Source organism: Abramis brama (genome assembly GCF_963993115.1).
Source record: "Abramis brama genome assembly, chromosome: 15".
Taxonomy (NCBI): domain Eukaryota; kingdom Metazoa; phylum Chordata; class Actinopteri; order Cypriniformes; family Leuciscidae; genus Abramis; species Abramis brama.
This window is the reverse complement of record NC_139977.1, coordinates 30,825,383-30,850,646: the sequence shown is the minus strand read 5'-3', so window position 1 is coordinate 30,850,646 and position 25,264 is coordinate 30,825,383. Positions and strand designations below refer to the sequence as shown.

General features: G+C 38.0%; 1 protein-coding gene across 3 annotated transcripts in view; it reads right to left on the bottom strand.

Moving 5' to 3' along the window:
* Positions 1 to 25,264, bottom strand: part of ntng2b (netrin g2b) — a 65,678-nt gene that overhangs the window by 13,614 nt on the left and 26,800 nt on the right. For 2 of the 3 annotated variants that reach the window (XM_084136197.1, XM_084136198.1), the window contains exons 4-11: positions 15,566 to 15,738; positions 11,630 to 11,665; positions 7,643 to 7,705; positions 6,030 to 6,194; positions 3,851 to 3,955; positions 3,399 to 3,563; positions 439 to 3,321; positions 48 to 143 (exon numbers count right to left, since the gene is read on the bottom strand). In XM_084136197.1, coding sequence (XP_083992323.1) covers positions 48 to 143; positions 439 to 3,321; positions 3,399 to 3,563; positions 3,851 to 3,955; positions 6,030 to 6,194; positions 7,643 to 7,705; positions 11,630 to 11,665; positions 15,566 to 15,738 — 3,686 coding nt within the window. The remainder of the gene's footprint in view (positions 1 to 47; positions 144 to 438; positions 3,322 to 3,398; positions 3,564 to 3,850; positions 3,956 to 6,029; positions 6,195 to 7,642; positions 7,706 to 11,629; positions 11,666 to 15,565; positions 15,739 to 25,264) is intronic. The other variant, XM_084136199.1, reaches the window with a different exon arrangement.

Below are 25,264 nucleotides of genomic sequence, written 5' to 3'. Positions count from 1 at the left end.
AGTAGACTTCACTACTTGCAGTGCACTCCTTCTCTACCTCACTCTACCTTTTTTATTCTCTTCATCTTTGTCTTCCATTTTTTCTTCTCTCTCCCACTTATGGGTGTGCTTTCCTTCACCCTCTTTTGAGTGTTTGTGTGGCTCTAGATGAACATCAATTAATAATGTTTGAATCATTCACAAAGCCACAATGAAAAAAATACCACTTATGAATTGATCAGACAGTGCCATTTTTACTCATCAAACTGGGTAATGTGCACCTACAAAATCTATCAAATTAAATTAGCTTTAATGAAGTCTAAAAAAAGCCTTTATAGGAAAAATATGTAATTTACCATTCAAGAGACTAAAAACCACTTCTCATGGAGTTCTACTGAATTCTAAATCAAGTCTAGATTTTATACTACAGGCTGTTTGAAACTACCAGCTGATCCATACCTTCAACATCTGTCTGTTTATGAGACCCTTCCTTCTCCCCCTCTTCATGTGGCACATGTATTGATGAAACCATCTCGTGTATTGGCTCATGAGACTCCACTTTTGGCTTAATAGGTATGTGTCCATGAGGTTTATGCATTGACTCATGAGGATTCACTACTGGCACATGAGGGTTATGAATTGACTCATGAGGATTCACTACTGGCCCATGAGGTTTATGCATTGACTCATGAGGGTTCACTACTGGCCCATGAGGGTTATGCATTGACTCATGAGGGTTCACTACTGGCACATGAGGGTTATGAATTGACTCATGAGGATTCACTACTGGCCCATGAGGGTTATGAATTGACTCATGAGGATTCACTACTGGCCCATGAGGTTTATGCATTGACTCATGAGGGTTCACTATTGGCCCATGAGGGTTATGCATTGACTCATGAGGGTTCACTACTGGCCCATGAGGGTTATGCATTGACTCATGAGGATTCACTACTGGCCCATGAGGTTTATGCATTGACTCATGAGGATTCACTACTGGCCCATGAGGTTTATGCATTGACTCATGATGATTCACTACTGGCCCATGAGGTTTATGAATTGACTCATGAGGATTCACTACTGGCCCATGAGGGTTATGAATTGACTCATGAGGATTCACTACTGGCCCATGAGGGTTATGCATTGACTCATGAGGATTATGCATTGACTCATGAGGATTCACTACTGGCCCATGAGGTTTATGAATTGACTCATGAGGATTCACTACTGGCCCATGAGGGTTAAGCATTGACTCATGAGGATTATGCATTGACTCATGAGGATTCACTACTGGCCCATGAGGTTTATGAATTGACTCATGAGGATTCACTACTGGCCCATGAGGGTTATGCATTGACTCATGAGGATTATGCATTGACTCATGAGGATTCACTACTGGCCCATGAGGGTTATGCATTGACTCATGAGGATTCACTACTGGCCCATGAGGGTTATGAATTGACTCATGAGGATTCACTATTGGCTCATGAGGTTTATGCATTGACTCATGAGGATTCACTATTGGCCCATGAGGTTTATGAATTGACTCATGAGGATTCACTACTGGCCCATGAGGTTTATGCAATGACTCATGAGGATTCACTATTAGCCCACGAGGGTTATGCATTGACTCATGAGGATTCACTATTGGCCCATGAGGTTTATGCATTGACTCATGAGGATTCACTATTGGCCCATGAGGGTTATGCATTGACTCATGAGGATTCACGATTGGCTCATGAGGTTTATGCATTGACTCATGGGGATTCACTACTGGCCCATGAGGATTCACTACTGGCTCATGAGGTTTATGCATTGACTCATGGGGATTCACTATTGGCCCATGAGGATTCACTACTGGCTCATGAGGTTTATGCATTGACTCATGGGGATTCACTATTGGCCCATGAGGGTTATGCATTGACTCATGGGGATTCACTACTGGCCCATGAGGATTCACGATTGGCTCATGTGGTTTATGCATTGACTCATGGGGATTCACTACTGGCCCATGAGGATTCACTACTGGCTCATGAGGTTTATGCATTGACTCATGGGGATTCACTACTGGCCCATGAGGATTCACTATTGGCCCATGAGGGTTATGCATTGACTCATGGGGATTTACTATTGATTCATGAGGATTCACTATTGGCCCATGAGGGTTATGCATTGACTCATGAGGATTCACTATTGGCCCATGAGGGTTATGCATTGACTCATGAGGATTCACTATTGGCCCATGAGGGTTATGCATTGACTCATGAGGATTCACTACTGGCTCAGGAGGTTTATGCATTGACTCATGGGGATTTACTATTGATTCATGAGGATGCACTATTGGCCCATGAGGGTTATGCATTGACTCATGAGGATTCACTATTGGCCCATGAGGGTTATGCATTGACTCATGAGGATTCACTACTGGCTCATGAGGTTTATGCATTGACTCATGGGGATTTACTATTGATTCATGAGGATTCACTATTGGCCCATGAGGGTTATGCATTGACTCATGAGGATTCACTATTGGCCCATGAGGGTTATGCATTGACTCATGAGGATTCACTATTGGCCCATGAGGATTCACTACTGGCTCATGAGGGTTATGCATTGACTCATGGGGATTTACAATTGGTTCATGAGGTTTATGCATTGATTCATGAGGATTCACTATTGGCTCATGATGTTTCACTATTGGCCCATGAGGATTCACTACTGGCTCATGAGGTTTATGCATTGACTCATGGGGATTTACTATTGGCTCATGAGGTTTCACTATTGGCCCATGGGGATTCACTATTGGCTCATGAGGATTCACTATTGGCTCATGAGGTTTCACTATTGGCTCATTAGGATTATGCATTGGCTCATGAAGAATTACTATTGGCTTATGAGGTTTTACTGTTTGCTCATGAGGATTCACTATTGGCTCATGATGTTTTACTGTTTGCTCATGAGGATTCACTATTGGCTCATGAGGTTTTACTGTTGGCTCATGAGGTTTTACTGTTTGCTCATGAGGATTCACTATTGGCTCATGAGGTTTTACTGTTTGCTCATGAGGATTCACTATTGGCTCATGAGGTTTATGGATTGGCTGATGATGTTTTACTATTAACTCATGAGATTCTGGTACTGGCTCTTTATTTTTCTGTACTGACTCATGTGAGTTATGTATTGGTTCATGAGATTCTGGTATTGAATCATGACCATGAGGTTTATACATTGTCTCATGTAATTCCGATATTGGCTTGACAGGCTCTGGAATAGACTCCGCAGATTCTGGCATTGACTCAGCAGACTCTGGTTCTGATTCAGCAGGTTCAGGTGCGCTGGTGACTAATAAGATGATTCAGAGATTGAACACATACAGCAGATAAACAGTGGAATAAAAAACACAGTGAGACTCTTCATACCAGTTTCTTCCCTGTGTCTGCTATGCTCCAGAACACTCTCCACTCTCTTTACTTCTTCTTCAATTACTTCGTGTTTCCCAGAAGTCTTCTCTGTCTTCTCAGAAATCTCCTCACCAATCTCCTCACCCTTCCCAGAATCCTCCACTGGTGGTGCTGTAGGGATTGCTTGGGAGCAATCATTCGAATAATCACAATGTTGGTTCAAACACACAAACACACACACTGTGTTGTGCTCTACTAACAGCCATTAAACAGCCAGCATACTAGCCAGAAATAACCTGCACATCAATCGTAAGACTTTCACACTATACATTCAATCTATAGCAACCACAGACCACAAACTCATCTGTGGTCTCTACTACACTTTTCATTGTCAACCACAGATTAGGGATATGTCACTAAAACCACATCTACCACGATATACTACAACTTAATTGGACGCCTAACAATACCTTCCACAGTCTGTTTCTCGGATTCTCTGTGGTGTCTCCTATCTTTTTCAACAGGAATCATGTTTTGTCCTTGGTGCTTGGTTTGGGGATTATGTCTGTGAGATACTGCAGTTTATCAGAAAGAGGGAAATGTCATTTTGGCTTTACAGGGCTTTGAAAATCAGGCTAAAAACACAGAATTACTTCATTCTAATCACATTATGTCTCAACGAAATTTAAATTAGATATTACTCTCTTCTTTTTTGTGTTCATTCTCATTGTCTGCTTTTTTGCCAGTGTGTACAGGTATCTCTACTGGTTCCTTTGGATGAGATTCTGCTTTGTGTAGAACTTTCAATCATCAGTCAGAACAGGTTTAGAAAATAAGAGATTTTTGGGAAATAAAAATTATTCATGAAAAATTATCCATTCAGTTTATTTTACATACGTAAGTTATTGGGCCCTATCTTGCACCCAGCGCAATTGACTTTGTACACCAACGCATGTATCATTCCTATTTTGCACCCGACTTTTCCACAGTGGACTTTTCCCTCCACAGACGCACGTCTGTAAATTAAGGAATGAACTTGCGCTCCCGGGGCCGGTTCAGCGAAAAGAGGAGGCGTGTTTCGGCGCAAACATTCCCTGGTGCTATTTTGCAGTTTCAGAAAACAATTCCGCCACAGATCAGAAAAACCTAGTCTAAAGTTAGTGGCGCGTTCAGATGCTATTTTAAGGGCTTGGCCATAATGTAGCGTGTGCACAACGCGCATACACTTTGCTTCTCTCATCTACACAGACGCAGCAGTTCACATTTTTGCAAACCATACGTAATTACAAGGAAAAATATTCCACACGAGGGAAATCATTGTGGTGTCCATGAAGATGTGAAAAAATAGGCATAAATCTAGCTTACACGTTTACCCAAATTATTATACACTTGTTTAACCGAAGCTAATTTGGGTGGGTTTCTCCATCCCCATACAATATCACTTCTCTGGCTTTTACGGCCCTGACGAGAACGTCAGTCTCCTCGGCTGTGAACCGCGCCTGGCGTGCCCCTGGCAAATCTGCCGTTATAATAGCAAACTGCCATGGAACAAGCGCGCCTGCTCTTAAACGCTCTGATTGGTTTATTTCACGTTACACTCAAACCACACCTATAAATATTCTTGCTTTTATTTGTGCTTCTTTCTTTTTCACCTTCTGTTTCCCAGTAACTTTTGCCTTAGGCTTGTGCAGTGTTGTATGGCATGATGTAGTTTAAAAATATTATCACAGCTTAGGAGGTGATGAGAAATTATTTTTATATCACCGTCCCATTATCACTTACAGTTTTACCATTTTGTTTTCTTTTTGCATTTCATAGAATGAATCAGCTGTGCAATGGAGTGCAACTACAGTTCCTGTTCAGTGGTTTTGCTTGTTGTGTCTGAGCTTCATCGATGTGATTCTTAATTTTAATGTAGCTTCAGTAGTGACTGCACTTCTGAGTGATTGCTATGTGGTTGCAGGGGAGTACTAAAATACATGAAAAGTGGTACATGACGTTAAACAGACAAACCAAACTGCAATTAATCTCGAATGACAGATCGGTGTTGTTTGAGGTACACAAACGCTCCTGCGTGTAATTTCATCAACACACGTACGCGGTACGCCACTGAGAATCTCAAAGATCTCCACCTTTATTAAATCCATCCGAGGAGCTGCTCTGTCTCGCGTCTCAGCTGAGCGGTTTATTCCTCCCTCCGTTTTTTCATGCCAGCTTGACGTTTTCTGATCTGAGCTCGAGCTGGAGTTCTCGCTCACTCGTTAAACGTCATGCAGTATTCATCCCTCGGGTGTGTATGTGTGCTTCGATCAATGAGTGTGTGTGGTGGTTCTTTGTTTTATATATTCACAGGCTGCCCTAATCCGCTTTGTGCTGAAAGATGCAAAGTCACTCTATATTTTGACAGAGGAAAACACTGTCTAATTGAGCATTGATTTCCCACTGCGCACATGCTTTGGAGCCGTTACCCACAATCCTCTAGGGGTACGTTTGAGTAGATGACTTACTGGCAGCAGAGTCGCTGAGCTCTTGGCTTGGCTACAATGCTTTGACTGCCAATACAAGTCTTTGAAAGATGCTTCTATAACAGACTAGTAACACTAGCACACACACACACACACACACACACACACACACTAATGCCCTTACCTGTGCTCTCTATATGTCTGTGAACAGGCCCCTCCTCCAGGGGTGTGGCTTTGTGGGGCGTGTCCTCAGTAAGAATATAAGAAGGGGGTGTGGCTGGGGGCGGGGCTTCTGCAGTGGTATAAAGTGTCTTAGGCTCTATTTTAGCTGGTGGGACTGAAGGAGCATCTAATGGGATTTGAGGGGGAGTGTAATAGAAACGAATTAGAGAAACCAGAGTCAGCATGGAATACGTGCAAACATACAAAGTGCTGAGCTTAACAAAACCTCTTGCATTTTAAATCTTGTAGTTCGGTTCTTGCAGTTGCTTTCAAGTGTCAAGTGTAATTCCATTCTGCGCTGCAGAGGCAGTTATGAATTCATTCCATGTTCAATCTGTGTTAAAATATTCAGAATGGAATACTAGCGTACTGCTTACTGTGCAGTGTGTACTGTTCAGGGTTGTGCAAAATTCAGAATTGAACGATCGACTCCCTGTCAATGAATTTCAGTTGAGCTAGTCACACCCCACAGGAAGCTAAACTGCAATGACAGGAAGAGGAATTGCAATTAAAAGTAATTCAACATGTTACATTCTGCTAAATGAAGTGTTCCATTTGCTCCATTTTATTAATTTACATTTATTGTCTGTCTATCTGTAAGGCCTCTATAAACCTTCAAACTTAAAGGCTTTTAAAACCTTTTTCAAAAGAATTAAAATGTCTTTGCTTTTTTTGCAATTAAAATTACTTATGCATTACATTCTTGTTTTCTACATCAATTCAAATTCAACAATTGACTGAGAATTTAAAAGTCATTTTCAATTCAGTTCTGAATGTCGCACAACCCTGAAATTGCCTACTATTAAAAAAAAAGTGATTCAGTATGTAACAACACATAACAACACTAATTTTGTTATTGTGTTAAATCAGTGCATGCCTTTTAATTCTCATACAGTAAATAAAGTGATTTTATATTTTTATTATTTTATTTCAGATAAAATGTATTCCCGTTTGCCAGTCTGCAGAAAGCATGGTAGTCATTGGGAACATATTCAGTGCGTCATCAGTTGATCTGACCAGAGCACATTTGTAATAGCAGAGCTCTTGAGTGAGATGCTGTTAGATTGTGAAGCTGCGATTTATTGCAGATTGTCAGTATGCATGTGTTTGTGCATGTGTGTTTGTGCGCTCGTGGAGTTGCAGATGGCACTCTGTTGGATTAAGGCACATTACATCATCATTAAGCTCTGCTAGCAACGCAGCAACTAGTATAGTCTATGTAAAGTACCTTATATTGCATAATATATTAATCTAGTATATGTTATATTCAGGACTTACTGTGTCTAGCACCTTTTTTTCTCCCACCTCATACAAAGAACTTTTCATAAAACATTAAAGTGTAATAATTAATAATAATAATAATAATAATAATAATAATAGATGAAAAGTTAATTTTAATTAATTTTAATTCTCAGTTGTTTTTAGCAAAAATATTTTATTTGTACACTTGGGTAATATAACTAGGTTTCTAGATCTGAATCTCTACAGTCTATGCAGATGCCATGCATAATTTCTAGCTTTTTTCCTACTTTATTGCTACAACTACGGGAGCCTTTGAGGGTCACCCTGTCCCACCTGTGTTCAAAGCTGGTGATTCTGTTATAGCTGTAGTGAAATCTTCAGCTGAAGTGTCAGTCACTGTTGGCATTACAGACAAAAAATAGCTAATTAATACGCATTTGAAATCAACACCTGCAGGCATTTGTCTGAAACTACAGCAACTGAGGAACCACAGACAGACAGACTCTGATTTTATGCTGTCAAATGTGGATTATTCCTTCTTAATATCTCTGTCTTCTGATCATATACACAACTGTTCAAAAGTTTGGGGTCGGTATTGGTTAACGCTGCATTTATTTGATTAAACAATACAGTGAAAACAGTAATATTGTGAAATTCAATTCAATAAAATAAAAATAAAAACGGTTTTCTGTTTCTATATATATATATATATATAATTTTTTTAATTTTTTTTAATGTAATTTATTCCTGTGATCAAAGCTGTATTTTCAGCATCATTACTCCAGTCTTCAGAGTCACATGATCATGTCACAAATCATTCTAATATGATGATTTGCTGATTTCTGATTATTATCGGTGTATTTTTTTGTGTGGAAACTGATACTTTTTTTTCAGGATTCTTTGATGAATAGAATGTCTTTACTCTATAATTTTTGATTAATTTTATACATCCTTGCAATATAAAAGTATTAATTTCTTCATACTGATCCCAAACCTTTGAACAGTATAGTATACAAAACAAATACTGACCTATATATTTTTAAGATGTAATGTTGGAACTTTGACTCCTTAATGCATGTCATTCGCTTAAATTAATGTTTGTTTGAATTATGCTCAATTTTCCTAAATGAAAGAGAGAATGTCTTCCTGTCATTCCTGTGGTCTTTGTGTGTACTTGTGTGGCTATTGCCCAACTGACCAACCAGCATCCAGAGGATCAGACTCGCTGCTCTGACCTCGTAATCCCTGTCTGAACACACACACTGACCCTGTATAATCCCTGTCTGTGTTTGTGTGTGTGCGTGCGCATGCACAGAAGGACATTCATCCCACATTAAAATGAACACACACTGTAATGGTGTGGCTGTTCGTCACTGTAAAAAGTGATCAGTCGACTTAACTTAAAAAAATTGAGGAAACCTGTTGTATTAAGTAAATAAACTTCATGCTTAATCAAAAAAATTAAGTAATATGGAATTGTCAAGTTCACATAACTTAATTTTTTCAATTAAGCATTAAAAGAGCCGTATGTAAGATTGTGGCCAAAACTGGTACTGCAATCACTTTCAAATTACTGTAGAGCGGTGTATCCCCTCCCCCTCCCCCCTGACTCGAGGTTGCCAGATAGGCTGCAGGATCCAGCAGGAACGTTTGTAGCTGCAGCTGTGGAAACTAGAGCAGAGCTGGCAACCCGGATGCCGAAACACTACTGACTTCGTGATTGGTAGATAGGTGGAGGGTGGCGCTTCAGGCCAAAACACAACATGACAACATCAACATCAGTTGAGGGCTGCAACTTCACTTTTAAATGACAATATCCTGGCCGGACTACTGTTGTCAGTGATATAAGTATTTGAAATGAACATGATTTCTTAATGTCTAGTGACATATCAGGGCCATTTTATGATTAATTGAAATACATTTCTTACATACAGCTCCTTTAAGTTTATTTACTTAATAATTTTAAGGCAACAGGTTTACTAAAAAAATAAGTAAGTGAACTGAACACTTTTTACAAGACCTATATTTTGGGGTTTCCCCGAGCCTTGCATTTGTGGGGAGAATGACGGAGGTGAATATATGCTGCGTTGTTCTGTTCTGGCTTCTGCTTTTCTTTAAACAAAATAAAACCGTTAACGGTAACCTGTGTGCTGTCAGGTGGATCATTTACCAACGCACTATAGGTTACAACACATAGCCTGGCCTACATATCATCCCCCCCTCTTCTTGCACATTTGAGCCCGTGTGTGTGTGTGTGTGTGTGTGACCTGTAGACCTTTATACTACAGGGGAGAGAAAACAGGGACATGATCTATGAGTTTGATTTCTCTAGGCCATATGCCACACACACACACACACACACACACACATACACATGCACACACACAAAACTCAAAAAGAGCCATGTGTAGTTAGTTGCCTTACACAAAAACACACACTCTGTCTGTTATGCTGACAGATAGAGTGAATTTAAGATTGTCACAACTTGCATTCTAAACTCTAATGTGGCTCCAGTGACATCATTTCCTGTTGATTCCCACATTTCCTGAATGGCACCTCAGATGCACCAGCGTCATGTCGCTTGAAGGCAGTTTAAAGCTTTACGACGTTATACAAACGCTCTTAAATTCCTGACATCCAGTCCCGGGCTCCACTTCTCCTAAGTGCTTTTCCGCAGGAACACAGACAGCTTTAAAATTAGACTAACGCTACGGCGACAGGATCTACTCAGCATTCCTTGAAAAATGCTCCGTCACAATGCATAAATCAAGCCAGTTTGAGAAAACTTTCTGTCTGAGTTAAATCGCATGTATTTTGTAAACCGTTCTGGAGTTATGAGTGCTTCGAGATCCTTTAAATGTGTTTGGAATAGTGCTAGATACTTACACACACACACACACACACACACACACACACACACAAACCAATGGTCCTCTAATCTGAAAGACAACTGCTGAAAAGTTAAAGTAGCAACTGTTGTCATGGAGGAAAGCAATTGTAGAGATATGGCATAGAAACATTTGTTTATCATAGTTCCTGTAAATATATCATAGTTATTATAGTTATTGTTACTTCTGTAAAACCACTATAAACATAGGAAGCTTTCTTTTTTTATTTGTTTTTGTTCTGTAATTTTCTGTAAATGTAAATTGTCTTTTTAACATCTTACTGTATTGACAACAATTGTCTCATTTTAAAAAAAAGGCTTTTAAATTATTAATTCAATTATTAAAATAGTGTTAATATGTACAATTAAGCATATATAGCTAGAATATAAATAATAGATAATTAATATAATCTAGTAATTTATATGCTTTTATAGTATTTTTTTTAAATATTTAGATTTAGCCTTTATTTATTAATTTTTTCAGTTTTCGTTCTGACGTTACTTTTAGTAATTTTGTTATGTACTTTTGTAAAAAAAATGTTGTTTTAGTTTTTTTCTAAATATATATTTCTATTTAGCTTTTTTATTCAGTTCAGTGCCTTAACTAATTGAAATGAAATAAGTGTAAGTAGACGTTTTTCATCTAATATTTTACTTTTTTTCATTTTTATTTCAATTAACAAAAACTTTATTTTCACTCTAAAAATGCTGGGTCGTTTCAACCCATGTTTGGGTCGAATATAGACAAGCCCAACCGTTAGTTTAAATAAACAGTTTAAACAGGTTCATTTAAACCAATGGTTGGGTTCATCCATATTTGACCCAAACATGGGTTGAAACATCCCAGCATTTTTAGAGTTCTGATTGACATTTTAGTTTTATAAGACCAACTTACCACAGTTTTACTGTAACAATAACTCCAGTAACTATGGTGATTTGGGGGGGAATTATGGGTATCATGGTGAATTTCTGCAGGGTTGTTTCTGAGAGCAAACCACCAGCTGTACTGTTGTTTTCTGGGAAATCCCTTCTTAAATTTTGGCTGAGAATCTCTGTGTGTGTGTGTGTGTGTTTAGTGCATGTAATGATGTAGGCGTGTCCTCAGAGTAAATCTCTAATTTCTCTTATTCTCTTTGAACCCTTAAGGAATTACGTCATCTTTCCTGCATCTCTCTGTTCCTTCCTCTGTATCTCCCTTCATCTTTCTTCCTCCTGCTCTCTGATGTTAGGCTGAATTGCGGCTAGATTCAGTGATTTGACGATGATGAAAGCCACGGGACGGGCGGCCCATGAAAAATGAAGAAGACATAACGAGGGATGGAGCACAGAGACAACGAAGAAAGAGAGAGCGAGGGATGACTGACATATCAGAGAGAGAGAGAGAGAGAGGATGAAAGAGCCATCCTCTCGTTTCTTGAGGGTTCTGTACTTACTGGAACCAGAAGAAGAGCCAGCCTGCGCCTGAGAACCTGAGAGAGATAGACAGAGAGAGAGAGAGAGAGAGAGAGAGAGAGAGAGAGAGAGAGAGAGAGAGAAATAAGTGTGTGTGTCAGTAGCTTTGTTCCAAAACATAGTCAGTTGTTTTCTACATAGACAGCTGCCTTCTAAGCCGGCATCCGGACTGAAATGGAACATCGTGAGTGACTGATCTGGAACATTCTGCATCACAGATGTTGCTAGACGTAAATAACATCCAAGCTTATAGTCTATCATGGCCAGATAAAGATATAAAATTCAATCTAAATGTAAAAGAATAGCAGAGCCCACACCACACGTATGACGTTAACGGCATCATTTGGAATCAGAATAGTTTTGTCCAGCCGATGAACGTTAAAAACATTGACAGCCAATCAGAATCCATCCTGCTTTAATGAGCTTGAGCATTAAAAGCGACAGACGACAAAACTGAAGAGTGCGCTTAGAATAAACAGAACGATTTTGTCCGCTGGTTGGCGCTAATATAGTCATCTTTACAGTTATCGTTCTTCATGTCATATTATATAGTGCAAAAATTTTACATTAATTAATTCAATTAATTTGGCTATTAATGCTGCCATCAATTTTAAGTAGAAAAGAAATTTTAACAAAGCACTTTACAGTAAGATCTAATTTGTTAACATTAGTTAATATGAACTAACGATAATAAATACTTCTATAGCCTTTATTAATCTTAGTTATAGTTAATTTCAAGACTTACTAATACATTTTTAAAAAAATCAAAAGTTAATCTGTTAGCATCAGCTAATGCATTGTGAACTAACATGAAAAACGATGAACAATTGTTTTAATTAGTTTAAGTTAACATTAACATCGCTAGTTGTGAATTTGCAAGCGAATTTGAATGTACACATGAATATGAATTTGTATGTTAATGTGTAAGTGAATTTAAATATTAAATGAAATATGCATATATTAAATAAATTATACAAATAATCAAACAGCAATTTTGATCAGATGCTATGCTTGTTGCAATGCATTCAGGCATCCAATATTTTGTCCAACAAATTGACCAAATGCAGCATCATTTAGAAATAGGCCTCTACACATGAAACGCTTTCATTTATAATAAACAGCTTTCCATGAAAAATAAGAACTGTCCGTTTCATAATATATTAAATAAACATATGCATAAATTAAATTATGAATTTTAATCAATGTTTAATCAATTGCAATGCATTCAGGTTTTCTGTCCCTTTTTTGCTATCTAGGTAGGGAGCTCACTGGGTTTTGGAGCAGAGCTAGTCTATTAAGGCCAGATAAATACAATATAACGATAAAGTTCTGAATATCAGACAGTGATCAGTGCAGATTTGGGACGCTCTCTCCACAGAGGACCCTGTGCGCGTGTGTTTCTGGTGGAGTGTGTTTCGCAGGCTGGGAAGGCAGTATGGCGGTGTGCGTCTGCGCGCTCCTCCTCTGTTCTCTGGGAATTGGGCCGCCACACCAGCAGTCTTGATCTTACTGTGAGCTGACAGCTCTGTGAAGTCTAAAAGGCTCTGCAGCGCTCGGGTGTGTAAGTGAAGTGAGTCGAGATCTGCAGTCTGCTGAATTCATCTGTGTGTGTGTGTGATGCCCTAGATTATTATTTTATCACGAGTGCTGCTGGTAAAATGGAGGGATGTTGTGTTCCAAAGGATCTCCCTTTGGATACTGTACAGAAGGGAGGAAAAATGAAATTCGTGTTCATCTTCGCTTTATCTCTTTTTTCTCATTCTATCGCTGTGCCCTAATCCGCCTTTTTTCTTTGTCTTCCTTTTGGTTTATCCCTCATTTCAGTCCCTCCTGATCATTTTGTCCACATTTTCAGGGATAAATCAGATCCAGGCTGGTGGATAACCGTCCGTCTGGTTTCTCTGTGTGTGTGTGTGTCGGAGTGTAAAGATCTCTGAAGCTCAGAGGAATTCTGGTCGAGGAATTCTGAGCCCAGAAAATAATGAGGAGAATTCGGTATGACGGGCTTAGATATGCGAGACCTGTATGATTTCGGAGATAATTAATTCCCTTTTATAGTAGAATAGAATATTATATAATGAATTAATCTTGCTCAAATCTGATTATTGTGTGTACCTGATATTCGCACACTTGATGCAATTGATTTTGCAACAAAAGTTTTTTTGATTTTGCATTCACAACAGCAACTAGGAACAAGAACCTATAATTAATGTATAATATATACCAGGACACACGACATCCAACAGGAGTAAGTGTCGACGCAAGAGGAAGCTTGTCGGACAGGGATGACCAGGTACTAACCTGGATTGTATCCAACCACAGCTGTCCAACTCACAGCAGAATTAAATGCGCAACTTGTTTCCACAAAACTGTTCGTCAGGAGCTCCACTGAGTCGATATTCATGCTCGGGCTGCTATTGCCAAACCTTTGGTCACTTGTTTCAATGCTAAATGTTGGTTTCAATTACCCTGGAAATCCAGAGTTCTTGCAAGAGCACATGTTGAATTTGCTCAGCGAGTCACTCTGGCTTTGAGTAATGATGCTCATTAAATATGCCCTTGTATCCAAGCTGCACCAATCACATCGGGTTATCTGATATAGGCGGGCCAGAAGCGAGCTAAACAGAAGACGACAGCGCTGTGACGTTGAAGTCATTAGTAAACATTGCAAGATGGCGATGGATGAACACCAGTTGTTTGAAACGCCTTTGGCCGCTACAATGAACGAGTTAGACTTGGCTTTTTATCTAAAAGAAGAACAGAAGACGCTGCTCGAATCCTTCCTTTGCAAGAAGGCCGTTTTTGCTGTTTTGCCGACCGGATACGACAAGAGTCTAATCTTAGCGTGGGGGCTTGTTGTGATTGGTCGTAGTGTTATCCAATTGCGTGCAGTAAGATTTTCAAACGTATGCTTGGTGCCGCCCCTCGAGCTGGCCGATTTTCATTAGTCGATGCCAGACCATTAATCATGGCTAGGTTAGGCTAGGTTTCAATGGTGCCAGTCGAGGACATCTTGGGCAGTGGACAATGTGAAACATGCATTGTTCTCTACTGAGTCCACCTTCACTGTCTCTTCACCTTCAGGGGCCGGTTTCACAAAGCTATTTTAGACCAGTCTATAGTGTTAGACAAGTCTAAAATTTGCTCATAGACTAGTCTAATGCAAGTTAGACTGTTTCACAAAAATAAAGACTGACTTAATTTAGACCAAAAAAATTAGACACCTTACCCCCAGGCTAACTTAATTAGGTCTAAGACTCTGTTACCTTGGCAACCAGCAGTAACAATCAGTTACATTACAAACTGGCAATTTTACCCAGAATGCATTGCAGTGTAGTCCTACTTAAGATAGTCAGAGTCTTAAGTGCTTTGTGCAACGGTCTGATTTAGATGTCTATGTGAAGTCTGACTATCTACTATATCTAAGCCATAGTTAAAGTCTATCTTTGTGAAACCGGTCCCAGAGTCTCAACTCCCGGACCGAAGCGCTGGGTGGATCCGTGATGGTTTGGGCTGTAATATCATGGCATTCCCCACTGTGCTTTATGTGAACCGTTCTAGAGGAGCATGTGCACCTCATGTTTCAAACACTGTACCCTGAAGGCGGTGCCGTGTATCAGCATGAAATGCACCAATACACACAGCACAACTTGTGTCAGAATGGTGTGATGAACATGAAAGTGAAGCTGAACATCTCCCATGGCCTGCACAGTCACCAGATGTAAATATTTTTGAGACACTATGGGGTATTTTGGAGGAGCGAGTCAGAAAACGGCTCAAAATCCCGCAGGACTTGTATCTGTCATTCCCAAGACCTATTGATGCTGTATTGGGCACAAAAGGAGGCCCTACACCGTACTAATACAATATTGAGGCTCTGTATATGTTGCATGTGTTAGTGTGTGTATTTTACTCACACGAGTTGGGGGATCCGTTGGGTGTTGGTAAATATGATCCTGGTTTCCAGGTCTTGGCTTTGAATCCTTTTTTGCAGCGCTGACAGTCCTGTCCGGTCGTGTTGTGTTCACACTGACACTGTAAGTTGCCTTCCACGTACAAACACTGAGACGCGTGGAGATTACACTTACACCTGAACGACAGAAAGATGGAGAAACATTATTTGGCATTACTTGCGTTGTTGTCAAGCTTTTTACATGCCACTGCTTTAGCTGTACTGTAATACAGCCAATCTGAATGATTTGATGTGCATTTGAATGCGAATTTAAATTTTAATGTCAGTGTTATTTTAGTATTATTTTATATACTATTATAGTATATATTAATATTTAGAATTAGAATTTATTTTGATATTTTTAGTTTTCATGGTTCAGTTCAAAGTTTAGTAATAGTTGTTCATCCAAGTTATTTGCCAAGGCAAAATTTCTTGTTTATTTATTTTTTAAAGTTTTTCCACTAATATTTATAATTTATTTTATTTCAGCTTCAATTCAATTAAAAAAAAAAATTATTTCTAATATTATTTATATACTATTATAGTATTTAATAATATTTAGAATTAGCTTTTACTTTTTATTTTTCATTTTAATTTCAGTTTAAGTTTTAGCAATTTTGTCGTGCTTTTGTAATTTTGTTATTTTATGTATTTCTATTTTATTTCAAATATAGTAATTTTAGTTTTTATTTAGTTTTAATTTTATTTTATCTTTTTATGTTATGTTATGCAATATTTATATTTTATTAACTTCATTTCAATTAACTAAAACAATTTTATGTTTAGCTACAGTAACAATAATGACACTGGTTAATGTGAATGTGAATTTGATTTAAATTCTAATGTCATTTTTTTAATAAATGTGAATTTTTTATATTAATGTGCATGTAAATTTGCATCTGAATTTGATTCTGAATAACTTATGTTTCCCCACACCATTTTTTCTTTCAAGAAAAAAGACAGGGAAAAAGTATTTGAGACAGTTTTGACATTGTGGTTTTAAATGATTTAATGTGCCAAAGTCATTAAGAAATGAATGAATACGGTATGAAGGCCAGTAGAAGCATTTCAAACCAGCTAACTAATAAGCTGCGCTCAAAATACAGGTGTGAGTGTGTGTTGGCAGGTGGAAATGCATCCAGAGCAATGAACACAGGTGTGTGCTGTAGATTGGGCCCAGTAAAGCAGAAATGAGCGTTTGTGTAAGACCAAATGGCCCTGATCCTAAATGAGACTTTTCCACCTGAGCAGAACAGTGTGTGTGTGTGTGTGTGTGTGTGTGTGTGTTATTGTCGAGCTTCAATCCAGTTTGTTCCGCTGGAGTGAACATGGATCCATCAGCATCAAATATTCACAACATCATCCTGTACCTTGAGCCAACCCTCATCTATCTCTCTCACACTCTTTTTTTCTCGCTTTTTCTTTTGCACTGCCTGTGAACATTTTTCCCCCTCGTTCTCCTTCCCTCATCTCCGACACCACTGCTCTTCCACCATGCGGTGTAGTGTGTACTGAAGTGGTCTGACTTGAGCTGTCTGTAGTGTGACGTGTTACTTCATTTATCGGACCTTTCCGTGTGCGTCGATGTGCACTTTAAAAAATAAAAGCTCTAATTATAGGGTTTATAGCCAAAAAGGGTTTAACAGTCTAATGCCATACGTTTGACCCTTTTAAAAGCTTTACAAAGAAGTTTTTATTCTCTAATTGTTTAGAAAAGCATGTGTGATCTGGTGCTTTAAAGAACACAGAAACCAAAACAATGATAAATGAATATGCATATGTGACCCTAAATCACAAAACCAGTCACGAGTCGCACGGGTGTATTTGTAGCAATAGCCAAAAATACATTGTATGGGTCAAAATGATTGATTTTTCATTTATGCCAAAAATCATTAGGATATTAAGTACAGATCATGTTCCATGAAGATATTTTGTAAATTTCCTACCGTAAATATATCAAACATTTGTTTTTGTGAGTGAATGCAACACAATCCTGAACATAAATGGAGAACTTTAAAGGAGATTTTCTCAATGTTTCGATTTTTTTGCATCTTCTGATTCCAGATGTTCATCATATTGTTATTTATAAACAAACCATACATCAATGGAAAGCTTATTTATTCAGCTTTCATATGATGTATAAATCTCAATTTAAAAAAATTGACCCATGTGACTGGTTTTGTGGTCCAGGGTCACATGTGATGTATAAATGGTCATATGTTAATGTGATTAAGTTATTCATGAGTGAAGAGTAAGAATAACCCTGTTGTCCATGTTATGACCTCTTTAAGCGTCTAGAGAGTCATTCTGAACTGAGGAGTCTGAATGTTTCCCTAGCTGTTTTCTCTCTGGGATTTGCAGTTTGGTGTGGTGTGTGTGTGTGTGTGTGTGGGTCTAATGTGTGGTTGTCCTGCTGGGATAAGGATGGTGTCCTATACGAGCCGCTGGGACAGCAGAATTACTCCCACCATCTGCTGGCCCTCACCTCTCACAAATGCTGCGCTCACACTCTCAGGTTTTCTTCATATCAGCTCGGAATGCAAAACACACACCAGTGCACTTTAACCTTATAAAGCCTACTGTATCATACTTTGATATGCACATTTCTAAGGCCTCTAAATGATCACCACGATCAAACTTTGCTGAAAAACCTGTTGCACACAATCTACTGCATGTCTTCTGTCATTTGATTGATAAACTTTAGACTTTTTTAGCAAGTAAAAGGCCTTTTAGTATAATTGTAGGTTGTGGTTCACGTCTTTTTTTTTTTCTGTGAAATCTTTACTGATTTTTATAAAGTAAAATCATGTTCAAATGTGAGTCTCTCAGGTTTATTTCTTCATCTCTCAATCATCATTGTATTGTATTGCATTGCATTATATGTTTTTAAACTACAGAGCTTTGATCATAAAACTAAAGCAAATCATCTTACTAAGACATTATTGGCAGATATAGAGTGACGACTGATATTTAAATGCATTTTACGTAAGTAGTCTGTTATAAAGATCTCATTGATTTACATTACAATAATTTTTCATCTTACTTCCGTTTAAATATCAGCATCTGCACAAAATAATGCATATTATTGCTCAGTTTGAGCCTCTGAATAAAATTGAAGTGTTTTTTCCTCTTCGAGTATGAGCTCCATATTCTCACTAAATCATACTATATGAGCCATAAAAGCCTGATGTATCAAATATCAATAAAAACACATATGCAACGTTTTTTTTTATTTTGTCTGAAGGTTCAATAAACTGTTCAAATAAAATGTAGCCTTTTTGAAATAGCCACTAGTTAATTCAGTAATTTAACTGAATGGTTACTTCAATAACAGCCAGTAAAAATGGATGTGTTTCCATTGGGATTCGAGGATGAACTTGACCTTCATTCTCCACATCCTGACTCCAAGCTCAAGCACAGTTTTTTTTAAAACATATTTAAAAAAAAAAAATTGCACTCACAAAGAGCAATTTCTAGCTGACTGAATATTTTATAGCAGAGTGTAACTAGATTTTTTTTAATTCATAACAGAAATTCCCATTGCTTTTGAATATTTTATTTTTTCCTATGATTTTTTTTCAGGTCTGCAAATCATAATATTAAAACTCCCGTTTTCCATGACCATGAGAATCCTGTTCAATAATTATGGCCTGATTCCCGGGACAACGTTTTCATCCTCCCTACAATCGACTGGATTCAGGTACGATGATAAAAAAAAAGTTCATGAAGTTTCTTCAGGTGCATGTTCAGGTTTTCTAAAGAACTAGAGAATCAAAAGTTCTTTTTAGATTTGAAAAGGTTCTACTATGACCTCATCACAACGTAAAAGCCTTTTTGAATTGGAATCGGAATTCTAATTGGAACTGTCGCTGTCGCTCTGACTGTCTTTCTCTTAGAGTCTCTGTGAGTTATGGATTATGTGAGCGGTTTCACGATGAGCAAATCAAACAAACAAAACAAACATGAATCCGCACTGAGACTCGGCCGAAACCAGGAACACTCTCGTTCTCTGATTTTCTCTGTCTGGCTTCTGTCTCTCTTCTTTTTCCTCCTCTGTTCATTAGATGATAGAACACCACCAGATCTCTCTGTTTCTCACTCACACACATTTCCTGCGATTAATTACGAGCGATTCATTCCCTCTGAGACCCTCCAGAGCAGAGATGAAGGTGTATAAAGAGCAGTTGGTGAAATCTAATCCAGTAAACTGACCCTTATCTTGTGCTCTGTTCTGACAGGATTTGTTTTTATTTGTTTGCTATGTGATTGTTGTGTAGCAAAAAGCTATTGTAAATGTCTATTAGATTCGATGGACTCGATGTATTCGATTTTTCTAAGCTCTCCCCCATTTGTTAATGTTTTTTTAAATGAATGTTGTTAATGTAATTTGTAAAATCTCATAGAACCTTCTTCTGGCGATGTCTTCAAAGAAAAAAGTGATTCATAAATCATGCCAATGTTCTTCAAGTTCAAGGTGTTTTCAATACATTGCTTTATTATAATTAGCTTTATTTCAAAATAATAGTGTGTGATATGTTCTTCTGTCTTCCATATTTCAATCAGTGTTATTTTATTACTTTTTTATACACTATTATAGTATTGGTAACACTTTATTTTAGTGTCCTTATTACATGTTACATGTAGTTACTGTAATAACTATAAATGTTGCATAATTACATGCAACTAAACCAAACCCTTATCCTAACGCCATAGTATTTATTAATATTTTGCTTTTTAATAGCTTTTATTTTAATATTTTTAGTTTTAATTAAGTTTAACTTATTTTTAGTTCTTTTAGTACTTAATCTTAAACTTAATCTAAATTCAGTTAGTTGCAGAAGCAATATTTCAATATTTTGTACGTTTTTTGTTTTTGTTTCTAGCATTATTTTAATTTTTTTTTAAGTTTTAGTTTTAAATTACAGTACTAGTTTCAATAACAGACTAAAACGTTAGTTCATCTCAATCATCATCACTCAATCAGTCACACTGTTTTGATTTAATCATTACTTTGTGTTTCATTCTACAAGAATCAATACTACATTCTAGAGTAGCACTGCTTTTCACACACTCTCTCTCTCTCTCACACACTCACTCTCTCTCTCTCGTTCTGTCTGCTTTGCTCCTCAGTCACGCTTCAGTGAGAGTGGTATTCCCTCAGCGATTCCTTCCAACTCCCACTCATTCCAACTCTGGCTCGTTCCTCTCCTCCTCCAGCCACACTCATTCCCATCTTTCCACCGGTCTATCCACATTTTTCCCATTCACCATCGTTCCACACTGTTACTTATTTAACTCATTTTTCAGAAGTGTGTATTCAGTGCATGACGTGTGGCTTGTGTTAGTGCGGCGGTCACATCTCAGTACTCAAGGCGTGCGACAGAGTTTCCTTTCGTTTTTTAAACTGGATGCGTTATTATTCAGGAAACTGCAATGAACATGTTGACTAACTAATTGTGGATTCTCTAGTTGAACTGAAAGAGAACTGCATGTAAAAGACAGTTTATGCAAATGCTTTTGTTGTGTTTCAGGAAAGCAACAACGCATAAAATGTGTAGCAAGAAGCATTTGCATTAAAATAGTGTATGTTCCATATGTTTCGAGACTATTGAAATGCTGCATTGTAATTGTAATGTAAATTCTATGCAAACAGTAGAATGAGAAAGATAAATATATACAGTATATGCTTTTGAAAGATCTCTTCTGCTCACCAAGGCTGCATTTATTTGATCAAAAATACAGTAAAAACAGTAATATTGTGAAATATTATTACCATTTAAAAGAACTGTTTTCTATGTGAATATATATTATATGATTATTATCAATGTTGAAAACAGTTGAACTGCTTCTTATTTTTGTGGACACCGTGAATAGGTTCAATAGAACAGCATTAGTTTGAAACAGAAATGTTTTGTAACATTATAAATGTCTTTACTGTCACTTTTGATCAATTTAATGCATCCTTAATGAATAAAGGTATTGATTTATTTTCTTAAACACAAAAATCTGACTGGCAGAAACTTTTTAACAGTAGTGTACATATGTTAGTTGTACATTTTAAAATGAAATCAAAATCAAACCTATACTTCTTAAATAAATGTTTTATTAAAATGTAATAATTTGCTTCATCACTGAAATGTTCTCCAGGTCACACACATAATCAATCCTTAATATTTTCCCCACTCAAGACCACTTTTCACCATCTGAAAATCTAGTCTCACCCAAATTGTATCAAAATATCCTGATTTACTCCAAAATGTCATATTTTGAAATCTAAGTGGGTTATTAACAGCATTTCATACTTTATTTAAAAAGTTACTATTTATTTTATTTGTAGCCAGCTTACTGTTTTTTAAAGGAGAAGCTTGACTGTATTTTAACTATGACTACAAGTATGAGTAGCTTAGCCGACTAGTTTCTAGGTGGTTTCCCCTTGACTACTGTATGTGTGTGTGTGTGTGTGTGTGTGTGTGTGTGTGTCAGACTCACTACAAACTAACCCCCACCTAAGACCCAGTCATTACCCATAATGCCATATGATAAAAGCATTAAGGTCACAGGGTCACTGCATGCTCAGACCCCAGAGGAGTTCAGACATAGCTTTTAGAGATGACCTTCAACCGAACACAACTGAGTGTGTGTGTGTATGTGTGTTAAAAGGTTAAAAGTGTTGTGTTTTTTTCTTCTCTTTTACCTGTAACCTTTAATGATGTATTGGTTGCACTGTGGATTTGTGGATTTTTGAGAATACTATAGTATGTAGTATTCCTGCATGTGTTCTTCATGTCGCAGCGTGTGGTTTCAGAGGGGTGTCTAACTGCACAGTGGAAAGTGAATAATTTACATAGACTGCAGCAAAAAAAAAACGTCTATCTGTGTGTGTTTGTGTACGCCAGAGATCCAAGCTTCAGTGCAGTGCAGAAACTAGGTTTTTAAGTGTGTGTAGGGGAAAATAGATTACAAACAGAGAAAACACAGCCTTGTACACACACACACACACACACACACACACACACAGAATGTCTCCTCAAAGCTTCTTCAACATGCAAAGACTGAGCGTGAGATGGAGGGAAGGAGAAATGCAGCAGAAGACGCAGGAATCAGACTGAAGTTTACATTCTTAAAAATAAAGGCTCTTTATTGATGATTCCATGGAATGTTTCCATTGCTCAGAAGGTTCTTTATAGTGGAAAAAGGTTCTAAATAAAATGTTCTTCACACTTCTTTTAAGAACTGTTCACTGTAAGGTTCTTTGAGGAACCCAAAATTGTTCTTTTATGGAATGGCTGTGAAAACTTCCTTTTGGAACCTTTATTTTTAAAGGGATGGTTCGGAGTAAAATCAACCTAGGGTCCTTTGCACCATGACCTCGAGCCAAACACCCCCCCCAGAAGCCTTTTTCCCTTTAGTCGAACATTATTAAAGCTAGAGCTTATTTAGAGATATCAGCCGAACGGCTTAGTGCAGGCGCTAATGGATCCAAGGATGTATCTCGTAAATTACCCCACTAATAATGCCCAGAATGGCACCAAACTTCTACAGTAGTACAAATAGGTTCTGTACTCATAAAACAAGGCATTTGAAAGTTTGTAAGTACATCAGGAGTTTATTTAAGTAACACTTGCCTGATGGCTAATGCTACCGCTAACCCGGACGTCGACGTCACTTCAGTGAGTTGAGAAAAGCCCGTAAAAGTTCTGTCAGAAAGCGATGCATAAGGATGTAGTGTAACGACACCCAGTTCCAGGAATGCACTGATATTTTGTTGGTAGTACCAGTTTATAACAATTATTAGTTAACACTAATGGCGCTCTTCCACTACACAGTACCAGCTCGCCTCGACTCGACTCGGCTCTGTTTGGTTTTCCACTGTGTAAAAGTTGTACCTGTACCTGCTTCCAGGTACTTTTTTTCATACCACCTCCGGCGAGGTTCTAAGCGAGCTGAGTGAGCTGAGGCGATACTAAAATGTGACGTGAAAACACGGCAGACTGCTGATTGGTCAGAGAGAATCGTCACTATTCACTGCGTCATCATTGCACGCGCCAGACGGAGTATCCTGAATAAAAAACAGCAAAAACAAAAACATCCAAAAACAGCATCCACTCGATTTCCTCCATTGTCCTGTGTGTGTGGGTAGCGGGTGTGTCTCGCGTAAAAGATTAAGTCACGGCAGTTTCCTGCGGCGTCGCTATGATGACCCGGTACTATTGTGGAGGTACTATCAATGGAAAACGGAGCGAAAAGCGAGCCGAGCCGAGGCGAGTCGAGTTGAGCTGGTACTGGTAATGGAAAAGCGCCATATCAACACTTCGGAAAAAATAATAAAAAATGTTGGATATGCCGGCTTTCTGCCAGGACTTTTACGGGCTTTTCCCAAATCACGGAAGTGATGTCGAGGTCCGGGTTAGCGGTAGCATTAGCCATCAGGCAAGTGTTACTTAAATAAACTCCTGATGCACTTACAAACTTTCCAATGCCTCGTTTTATGAGTACAGAACCTATTTGTACTACTGTAGAAGTTTGGTGCCATTCTGGGCATTATTAGTGGGGTAATTTACGAGATACAACCTTGGATCCATTAGCGCCTGCACTAAGCCATCCGGCTGATATCTCTAAATAAGCTCTAACTTTAATAATGTTCGACCAAGGGAAAAAAGCTTCTGGGGGGGTGTTTGGCTCGAGGTCATGGTGCAACCATCCCTTTAAAGTGTGTGGAAGTGATGCTTTCTTCAATATTTTTGGCTTTCATGCTGCCTTGAAAGTCTTTGCTCATTGACACAAATTTGATTATTTGCTCACTCCCATGTCATTATTTTCTTTCTTCCATGAAACACAGATGGATGTGTGTTGGATAGAATGTCTGAGCTTCCATTTTCCACACAAGGAAAGTGTATTTTGTATTTTCCATACACAAAAGCTCTGTAAAAGCCGTCCATAGAACTTGTAATATTTGAAGGCTTTCCGCAGTCATACGATAGCTTGTTGTGAGCGACACTTTTGAGACACTCGTGACATTTTGTCAAATTTTGAACAATAATTGGTCACGTGTGAGAACCGATGCCATTTGCTGTTTAAAAAGCAATAAGGTTTGTGAACTACCAGGATTAAATTTCTTTTACATTTATATTCATCATTAATGGGTTTCAAAATATATTGCACACTTTAACACACTTTTTAACACACTTTTCACACTTTATATATTGCACATACACACTTTTCACACTTTATATATTGCACATAGACTATAACATCATATCTAATGTCAAGTGAGCTTTAAACAAATATTCAAAGACTACAATATCTATCTCTTGGTATCTATCTCTCAAAGAGAGCAGAGGATACGTCAACGCTGCCTTCAAAAACTGGATGGATGGATGGATGGATGGATGGATAGTTGTTTACAGCTGATAAAGAGTAAGATCTTAGCATGATTCAATAGTTCTCTCATTTTTTTCACACATGCACACTGTTTACTGCTTTTTTTAGCATACAATGCAATAAAATAGTATTAAATTCTGGACTCTTCCTCACTATGTCTCTTTCCCAGTCATTGCATTAAAAATAACTCATTCATACATTTAGGACACACACACACACACACACGCACACGCACACACACGCATATATATTACAGCTTAAGAGCATAGGTATTAAATTCAGA